The following is a 10,943-nucleotide window of genomic DNA, read 5'->3' on the forward strand; positions in this document are numbered from 1 at the left end:
TACTGTAGGTAATTCAGACACCTTGTGAATTTTCAGCTATCTCAAGGTAGCAAACTACCAAGTACCTACCTGAGTGTCCAAGGTAAAGTGTACGTATATAGTAATAATTAGTACCTATCTACCTATGTACAAAGATAGATCAAAATTACTTGAACTTACCTACACGAAACAAAACCTCATAAGATAAAGATCCCAATAGACTCCATAATTTTCATATTTATCAAAACTAAAATCATCATTTCAACACTTAAATTTCAGATCAGAAGGGGTGATAACCCTGAGTTTTAAAATAATAAGGTAGGAAGTTACGATGACATTACCCCAGGGAAATGAGTGACACATATTTTTATTAACTTAGATTTAAGTGAGTGAATTCTGAGGGGTTGTAAGCTCATTATAGCAAAACTTTTATAATACCATATTGTTATTCATGTTTAGAGGATAATGAAATTTTCAGGAAGTATTTTAATCTTTCCGAACGCGTTGAAAATTAGAGGATGAGAGAATGACGTCACGTCAGTTTGTAAAATGTAGTTTGCGTTCTGGCCGGGACCACAGTTAAAAATTAGAGATGGGAAATAGCGCACAAGACGAGAAAATTCTATCTCTAGTCTCGAGAGATAATCAGAGGTCAAGATCTGAGAGTTATCTGAATCTGACTCAACTCATTATATTATTAGGTACTATTATCTATCATTAAACAGCCTTTGGTAAAGTAGGTACAGCTGAGGTTTTTAACCCAATTTGGGGTTTTGTGTATTTAAGAGCAGATTGTAGGAAGGGTACTCTTAGGGAGGGGAGGATCAAGGACTGTTGTATTTTAGGGCCCCTTTGGTCTATCCATCGAGAGCTACTTGATTTAAAAGCTAAGCAAACAAGCCAAATGGGCTTGATGTTCCCTTTTTGTTTCAAAATGATTCCAAGCATTTTCCATAAAACGTTTGAAAGAACCGTTACCTAGGTTATTCCAATAGATAGAAAAGATTTCGATTATTTATTTATTTTATTATTATTATTTTTAAACGGACCCAACTTTGTAAAAATGGTACTTTTGACCCAACGCACAAAAAGGTTTCAGCGCTTAAATAGCTTTTTACTGATTCGGTAACTCGCTTAATTACAGTATCTAATTACATACCATTAGTCCTATAATTGCCTGATCAGATGATATTTAAATCTCCACGAGCTTGGATATTAGTGGAAAATAATACTGACTCGGCATTTGTCTAATTATTACACTGATAACGATTTCGGTCGTGCGGCAGGCCAAGTACAACACCACAGATCATTTATTGATCTAAATTCTAAAACGATTTGAGCATTGTTTCGTTCAATGGTTTGACCAATGTAAAGGAGCGCACTGAAATTTAGCTTTTGTCAAAGATACCTACTGGATACCTATAATGTAAGTTTTAGTACCTAAAGTTCTAAAACGATTTGAGCATTGTTTCGTTCAATAGTTTGACCAATGTAAAGGAGCGCACTGAAATTTAGCTTTTGTCAAAGATACCTACTGGATACCTATAATGTAAGTTTTAGTACCTAAAGAGAAATGATACATTTGATTAATTACCTTTTCATAAAAGTATGCTCCCTCATAACGAAAGTCGAGTCGGTAACTTAGTACCTTAAATCTTAAATGATAAAGATAGGTACTGACTGAATTTTATCTCCTGCACTGTTTTGGTTTTTGGTGCATCTGACACATCCACCATGTGAATTTCTTTCTCTCAGTTTTCTTTTATGAATAAGTACTTCCAGAGAAAAGCTAACTAAATAGGTACGAATTATAAAAACATTGGCGACTTTTTTCATAGTGATTTAGTGAAGGCGGATATAAAAAACTGACGATTGATCTAAACGTGCCTATAACCTGATGGTAAAATCAAATTTCAATGCTGTACCTATTGCTGGTTCGCTGGTTGATATTTAGTACAGCATTCCGAAATATCAGCGAGTTGACCAGGGTAGAGTGACCAATATATTTTAATTTCATTTTTAAGGCCAGTTACAGAAATTAATTGTGTAAGCTTATACTCCAGGGAAATTTAAATTCGTTTGTACTCTCCTATCGAAAACATTGTTGAAATTTCAGTTCAAAATCTTCGCGTTATTGAAAGCATCTGAAAATTAATCATGTCGTACTATTATCAACACGAGGATACCTGGACTTGGGACCTACAGGATATTAACAGTCATACTACGTGGGTTGATGAGAAAACCAGGAGAACTGTTATTCTTCATCCCAACTGGAGTAAAGGAGCTGCCGGGATACGAGGTACCAGGATGCTCAACCACGGTCGTTATTATTGGGAACTCAACACCACCAGACGTACCACAGGAACCAGTGTACAGTTTGGGATAGGCACGAAACAAGCCCGTACACATCACGAGGAATTTGTAGACCTGATGGGAAATGATGAGAACTCGTGGGCACTATCACATCGCGGTCTCATATTTCACGGCGGAGTGGTTTACAAATACACAGACGCTCTGATAGAAAGCAGTAAGACAATCAAGATTGGAGTTGAATTCGACGGCATCGCAGGCACGCTGGGGTTCTACAAAGACGGCGAGTACTTGGGCATCGCTTTCCATGGACTTCAGCATGTGAAGGAACCGCTGTATCCAATGGTAAGCTCAACCGCCCTGAGGACCAAGATCACCCTGGAGCTGGCGAGACAAGATTATATTCATCTGAAGGATATGTGCAGGGCTAGTATCATTCAACACATGACTCAGGCAGATTTGGATGCGATTCTACTCCCTGTCAGCATCAAGGAATATATTGATGAGGCTATGAAACGCGTCAAGTGTACGCCCTTCAGTCGGTGCAGATATTATGCCCTCAACTTTGACTAGCTCCAAACATGAAGATGTCAGCTTTGACGTAAGTACTGAATATGTCAATAATTAAAAAATGAAAAATTGTTGAATATTAATATAGTAGGTACATATTGGTTTTTCTATAAGATTTAAACTTTTCTTTTTGATAAATTACCTTTGGTTTTTAAATTTCTAAAATATGTATTCTGATTTCTCATCATTGCCTCAGTTTACTTAGTTAATCCCATTTTAGAGTATAAACCAAATGGAGACCTTGATACTCAAACACTAATGAGATGAGACCATAATAATTATTATGCACGAGCAGTAGTACCAAGAAAAGCAATAAATTTATGCTCCTTAAGAAGTTAAGTGCCACATACCAATGATAATATATCTAGCATGAAGTAGAATTTGGGTTCTTAGGGTGGAAGGAAATATATTAAAATGTCAAATGTGTTCGCAACCTTTTCGTCTGTAATATATCTAGCATGAAGTAGAATTTGGGTTCTTAGGGTGGAAGGAAATATATTAAAATGTCAAATGTGTTCGCAACCTTTTCGTCTACGGTGTCATTTTAACAACCTGAAGATAGGAACATGTGAATCAGAAATATTCTTTGGAATCATATCTGTTGGTGGCGATAATAGTAATAATAATTAATAATCCTACAAGCGAATATAGTAAAAACATCTTTCAAAATTCTGAATTCTAAATAGCACACAACCTTTATTCCTTCTTCAAAAGACATGTTTTTGAGAGAGAAAAAAAAATCATTCTAATCATAAAAATAAAAATATCAAATTTCATACCAAAAATAAAGGCTCTTTTTTTAACAGTGCTTTTATATTGTTATATTTATTTAATGTTCTTTTTTTTAGGGGGGAAAAAATCAACATTATTTTCAACCAGGGCTCTTTTGGATTTTGAAAACTAGGTAGATACGCTGGATTGCTTCTTCGGCTGCACATTTAGATATTTTATCATTTGATTGAGTTGCAAGAGTTTAGTTTCATAGCATGATTTAATCAATCCCATTACTTTAATTATTTACAATCTGGTTTTATTTTCAATTTCTTTTTGTTTAGAATCTAGTTTGAGTCAATTTTCAGTAGAATAGTTTGCGCAACCTTTATCTAGAAACCTAATTTAGATATTCTTCAAGTGTTCTAAAAGACCAAATTTAATCAATTTTCTTTTCTTTCTCACCAAATAAGATAGACATAGACAGTTAGAACTAAGGCTCGAAATGTAACACATCAGGTTATTCGACCATGTCATACGTAGATGATATTTATTATCTACCCAATTTGGGTTCAATTGATTTTATCCAATAGACATAGACAGTTAGAACTAAGGTTCGAAATGTAACACATCAGGTTATTCGACCATGTCATACGTAGATGATATTTATTATCTACCCAATTTGGGTTCAATTGATTTTATCCATGGGAAAGAACAGAGAGTGTTTGAATGTAACCAAAAACTGGGTTCTAAAGCTTTCAAACAGCCACATAAAATATGTAGGTAAATCATATACCTACGTACAAGCCTCAACTAAAATGGATTTGAAAATTTCCCATGATATGACTCAGCTTTGAAGACACTTTAACAGATATTATTTTGAACTTTGAATGTGAAACAATTAATATTTCAGATTAAAATCTAGAAAATCAAACAATGCGCCGTTCAAAGTGTGTCTTGAGGAATTTTTTCAATAGTATAATTTGTCCTGCTGGTATCGGCTTCAACATCAAAACTGGTACATTAGTCACACTAAACAATATCATTACAGAGGTACAAGCCTCAACCAAAATGGATTTGAAAATTTCCCATGATATGACTCAGCTTTGAAGACACTTTAACAGATATTATTTTGAACTTTGAATGTGAAACAATTAATATTTCAGATTAAAATCTAGAAAATCAAACAATGCGCCGTTCAAAGTGTGTCTTGAGGAATTTTTTCAATAGTATAATTTGTCCTGCTGGTATCGGCTTCAACATCAAAACTGGTACATTAGTCACACTAAACAATATCATTACAGAGATCTTGTCTTCTGATCGAATAGTTGAAATTATTTAGAGGTCCAAAACTACAAAATACAATGCCCCACATAACCTTAATTTCACACTATTATCAACAGAAGGCCCATCATTCAAACATCAAAAACAATGTTGAGCCAAAGTAAACTCAATTTGGGCAAAATACGAACTTCCAAATTCTTCAGCAGTTTAGGATACGCAATCAAGTTTAGCTGTCTAAAAAAAAGCAAAATTGAATTGAATTTTTACATGGTTTTTTAATGTAATAAGTAATAAGTGTAATAACTCATTACATGTTGAGTTTTTTAGGGAATGATTTTTTGACAAATTTCCGGCAATAAGGTCCTGCTGTTTAATTTTCTTGTGGATTAATCATCAAGTTTATCGTTCGAGTACCATATAGGAGTACTGGAAATATAAATGCCTATGTAGACTATAGAATACATAATAATATAATATATGTACATGTTGATTATAAGATACATTAATGTCTTTAACATTCAGTGATATATTATATCGCGCAGTAATATTCTTCTTGACCCCTTCAGTCCAGAGTTGGTACTCTCTCCTTCATACATTGTGGTGTTCTATTTGTCTGAAAAAAAAAAGTTGGTAAAAACATCTTCAAAACCGGGAGGTCTCGAAGGGAAATGAAAGAAATAGGACTTCAAATCTTCTAGTTTCAAGTTCACTTGGATAAGAAACAAAACAGTATACAAGGGCTCCAAAGAATTTCAAATGACCAACATCAACAATCCTAAGAAAAAAATCAAAATTCTCTCCCGTTTGGAAGAGCGCTGGAGAATTCTGACACTTGAAATGAATGGTTAGAAATAAAAATAAGCGAGAAAAGGAAAAATAATAATAATAAAAAAAAAATGCAATGTGAGAAAAAAATAAGACCCTCAACAAAGTCTGCAAGATGTTAGGGAATCTTGAGAACCCGAAGATCCGAAGATGTTGGTGGTTTAGAATCTCCTGTGGAGCTAAGAGATGTTAACTATTTGACTTGGTCAAGAATGTGTCCCAGTGTTAACTTAAGCTTTAAAATGTTTATTGTTTGCAATATTTACTTTTAAAAATAAAACTGTCTTAGCCCTTGGTAGGTACTTAGCGTTTGATACACCTGGGTGTCTTTATGTTTTTATTTAGTCCGACCCTATTTAAATAAGAAAATGGTATTAGGAAAAAGAAGAAGATTTGGTCTGAAATGTCTTGTGGTATTCCTGCTTTATATTAGACTTAGTTAATCATGGACACTGCTTGTCGTTCATTTCTGCTTGTTCATCAAATCTATGGGTTTAAATTTAAAAACTTGGTAGTTTTCAAGGAACTCCAGAATTCAAGATCTAATTTTCAATTCTTTGGAGTATTTTGGCCAGGATGCAGTACCTACCTATCTCAAACAGTTTTTCGAACCCATTATTTGATAAAGTCTCAAAAAGTTGTAGGTAGATACTTTCTGCCAATCAATATTGACAATACTATCATCTGCCTGCTGAACCAAACTTTTTAGTTAGAATTACGGCCGAGTTTTCAGAATATCAGAATTACTGTGGATTTTTCGATTTTCCTCATACAGTGCTCATGAGGGTTAAATAAAAGTGTCTCACCAAGAAATGTCCACACTTTTAATCACGCTTGTTAAATATTACGCTCAGCTTGTGTGTACTTTACTTGTACATAAATAATTATCTATAGCATGTAATTCGCAAGTATACCTACAGGATATGACCTCAGGCTGATTCACCACAAATAAATTGTAGGTGTGACTAACAATGGTAGGTACTTGAAGTGAAAGAAAATGGAATAGGGGTTTTCTGGATAAATATAGATGGAAAAATTGATTTACTGACTTTAGGGACCAGAGTTATATTATGGAAACGGAATTATTTTGATTTACCACAGATAAATTGTAGGTGTGACTAACAATGGTAGGTACTTGAAGTGAAAGAAAATAGAATAGGGGTTTTCTGGATAAATATAGATGGAAAAATTGATTTACTGACTTTAGGGACCAGAGTTATATTATGGAAACGGAATTATTTATAGTTACCAACCTCAGATCAGTTATTAGCACGGTCGGGTTTGGGTTCCGGAGTTTGGTGGTTTAGGTCGAAGTCAATTAATAAAATTTCCATTTTTGTGATTGTTTATCTACCAATCAGACACCTAAGTACAAAATTTTTTAATTGGGTAGAAAAAATGAACTTTCTTCAAAGTCTTATGCTCTCAATTTTTATTATCTTACTCAAAATATTCTACAAAAATCAAATCACCTATTGCCAAAGTGTTTTCGCTCGTCAAAATGCAATATTGGTGGATGTGCCTCTATTCCCAATGTTTTAAACAATGAAATAGAATTATGGATTATGGAAAACGAAGTGGTTGCAAGATCACCACCCTATCTAGGATGAACCTTTACACAACTTCAATTTTCCTTTATTTTAACCATATACTTAATTTTATTATCTAATGTGAGAATCAATCTGGGTATTTTTGTTCCATTTAATGAAAAATGTATCGTTGAAAGGTGTTCTATGTACGATTGAAACTTACCTAATTGAAAAGCCCTTGTAGGAAACTGAGCTTTATCAAGCGATATTTTCGATCACATCTGGAAAGGAAAAATAGCACAGATTAATACACATATTACAGGTAGGTCCTAAGAATAACATTGATTTATATGGCTGTTGAAATTCGTTAGTTATAGCTAATGTTATACCAGTGCCAATTCTGCCAAAAGAAGGGTTTGAATTGATCTAAGAACTGACTCTAACTCTCCAAAATAGGAACCGCCAGACAGCTTAGAAGCCAAAGTCCACCTTAGGCTGTATTGCCTATTTACAAGTGCCTGATACCTAAGTACCAGGAAAAGTTCAAGCTGAAAGAAAATTCCAGAAAAGTCATATTTATGGTCTTATTCACTACAGGTTTTACTGATTCTTGACGATATTTTTTTGACCACTCAAATTTTATTTACTTTAATTACCTTGTTTGATTGAAGAAGAAGAAGAAGAAGAAGAAGAAGAAGAAGAAGAAGAAGAAGAAGATTGAAATCCGATTACTTTTACATCCAAAAATTGCAAGTACTTGTTATTGACGTTTATTGGTTATCACTTTTTGAATATGGTACACATTTTTATTCTTTGATTTTTACTTTTATGAATATATTGATTATTATTAATTTATTATTAAAAGATGTACTCTTTGCGGATAATCTATCTGCTTATTTTAACCAAAAATATTATCATCTAGATAAGGACATTATTTAAAAAAAATAACTAAAATTATGAATAGTCATCATTTAAATTTTAATCACACGTTCACTAATTATTAAAAAATAAATACCTACATAAAAAACTTGATCGCTATTTATATTATTACCTAGTATCTATTATTTAAAAATTTATAGTATTATTTTTAAAAATGAACTCTAGAGGTTCCTCTAAAACTTGTCATCGGTAGTCGCGAAGTTTCATTTGCAATAATTTTCACCGAAAATTAGAGAACTGGATTTCACAAACAGAACTTGCACCGTATTTACTCGATATGTGTTACACATGTGAGAAATAAAACTAAAATACTTTTGTTCAACAAATTTGCAAACAAAACAGAATTTAACGAAATCCAAGGTACCACAAGCTCAACATAATAAGAAACTAAACAAAAATGTGAAGCATGGTAAGAGCAGAGACAAGAACGATCATCTCGGTGTATGGGTGGATAGGAGATACAACATAAAGATATAGGCGGAGTTTGATATCTACATAGGTACGCCAATCAGATGGAGAAAAGGGCTGAAAAACATACAAAGTATTATGTAAACCGCAAGCATTCACATTATGTACCCTAGGTTTTTTTAATTTTTAGATGGAAATTGTTGTAGATAATTGAATTTTCCTTTTTCTTCTCTCAGAGGACGTAAAGCACGTTTGATAATAAATACGTTAGACGCTAACTTTACAAATGTATCGTCTCGCATATAGCAGAGAGCTAAATAAATGCTTGTTGTTATCAATAAGAATAAAATTCTTGAAATTTGCTGAAATTACAATATCTTCTGAATTATTTTTTCCCATACACTTACGAGTATTAGACGAGGTATACCTATTCTAAATGCTCCACTCCAAATGGGGTTTCCTACTTGGAATAAGAGTAGGGTTACCAGACAAGAAATTTCAAAAGGAGGACATTTTGGCTCAAAAAGGCGGACATTTCAACCAAAAGGAGGACGAAGAAAATAAACAGCACAAAAACCACCAGTACCTAAAATAAGTAACATGTTTTTTTTTTTTTTTTTTTTTTTTTTTTATTTTTTTAAAAGTTACCCAAGGAAAAAACTATACCCCCTTTTTTTAAAGTGTACCTAGGTACATACCTATACCACCTATTTATATACCAACTGAATGTACCTACGTACATTGTACATGGACTTAATTGCACAAAAATCAAATTTATGCTTTTTAAAAGTTCGAGTCCTAACGTCCTCTTCTCAACGGAAAACGATACATTACGTGAATTGGGTTTTTGAGGCCGAAACTTCAAAAGGCGGACATTTTGCTATATTTTAAAAAGGCGGGCGGACGGAGGACAAATGCATAAAAAGGAGGACATGTCCGCCGAAAAGCGGACGTCTGGTAAGCCTAAATAAGAGGTATTCGGAGACTACTTCCATACAATTCTCACAATAGCCCAAACAATACGGTATTTCCTACAAATGATAAACAAATCATAATATTCCATTTTATTTATGGATACCTAGGTATTGAATTCACTTTGATGTCGTAATCACTATTACAAAGCGGAATATGTAAATACCTTTCAGTATTTACTTGAAAAATAAAAAATTCGTTTAAATAATAAGTATAAAGTAATGATCATAAACATATTATGTAGAAATGTAGACTAAATAAATTAGGTACCTACCTACATAAAATGATTATATAGACGAAATCAATCAAATTTCATAACGCTCTGGAGCACTCAATTTCAGAAGGTACCTACCACTATAGAGGTCTCAGACCTTTGTGGGAGGTCTCAGATCTCTATAGTCATGGTCACTGATAGCTAGAGATCGATAGACACATAACGTGAGAACAAAAGTGTTATCACTTGTAGCCATGTCTCACAAGATCTGAATAGTAAAATAGTAACTAATACTACTATCTAGTAGGTATTCCGATTTCATTGAAATAAGGAAATGAAAATCTACTCGTAGGTCTGACAGAACGCTGTCTGTCGCTGTTTGTCTTTCAGACGGTCTGACAGACCTATAGGTCTCTTGATATTTTCCACCACTCATACTCAGACTGTCTGATAGACCTAGGTCTGTGAGACCGCGGTCTATCAGAGTCTCAACGTGATTGGTGGGCATTACCGTCGAAGCATACTCAATGCTTTAGTTTTAGTGGATGTGACGATAACACAAGATACCTCACACAATCATTTATTGTACTCTCGCATCATAATATTTTTCTATTATCACCTCATACGGTATGTGTTTTGATGTAGGTACCTATGTGTATGTTTATTTCCCTTGTTTTTCTAACTATATCTAAATAAAATACTATCTTAGGTACTTATTTTCCTATAGAATATAGGAGACCTTGTTTAGACGGTTGTGGTGAAGGGACTTCTCAGTCTGTTTTTCTCAGCACCTATTATTGCCCTCACGAAGTTAACCGTTGATTTAACATCAAATTTAACCTATTTAACATCAAGAAGCTAAGCAACATTCTAACATCCAAGTTGTATTTTCTAACACTGCACACATTGCAAACAATCAATCAGGAGAATGGTTGGCAACAGTAGCAGAGATTTGCATTAAAGGTTACAATGCAAAAGTAATCGTGTCATGAGATCACCCACATCCAAAGGTTCATCCAAATCTTTTTGATATTCGTCCAACTTGAAATCGAAAGCTCATTCCAGCACGAATCACAATAGACAATAAAATACCAATGTCCCCAAGAACAAGTTGGAATGTGCCAAAGCGATAAATACAGTGACAGTAATTCCCTTCAAAAAAAAAAAAAAAAAAAAAAAAAAAAAAAAAAAAAAAAAAAAAA

General features: G+C 33.5%; 1 protein-coding gene across 1 annotated transcript; it reads left to right on the plus strand.

The window, feature by feature from the left end:
- The first annotated feature begins 2,009 nt into the window (after positions 1-2,009).
- On the plus strand, positions 2,010-5,988 carry LOC103510335 (SPRY domain-containing SOCS box protein 3-like). The gene is made up of 2 exons (XM_008474986.2): positions 2,010-2,890; positions 5,421-5,988. Exon 1 carries the CDS (start codon positions 2,137-2,139, stop codon positions 2,860-2,862), a length of 726 nt encoding a protein of 241 aa, XP_008473208.1. The 5' UTR covers positions 2,010-2,136; the 3' UTR covers positions 2,863-2,890; positions 5,421-5,988.
- The last annotated feature ends 4,955 nt before the right edge of the window (positions 5,989-10,943 follow it).

Source organism: Diaphorina citri, unplaced genomic scaffold (genome assembly GCF_000475195.1).
Source record: "Diaphorina citri unplaced genomic scaffold, Diaci psyllid genome assembly version 1.1 scaffold586, whole genome shotgun sequence".
In the NCBI taxonomy this organism is placed as follows: domain Eukaryota; kingdom Metazoa; phylum Arthropoda; class Insecta; order Hemiptera; family Psyllidae; genus Diaphorina; species Diaphorina citri.

What these genes read in the sequence shown, in the direction of transcription:
- LOC103510335 (XM_008474986.2), top strand. Translation starts at nt 2,137, where the DNA reads ATGTCGTACTATTATCAACACGAGGATACCTGGACTTGGGACCTACAG.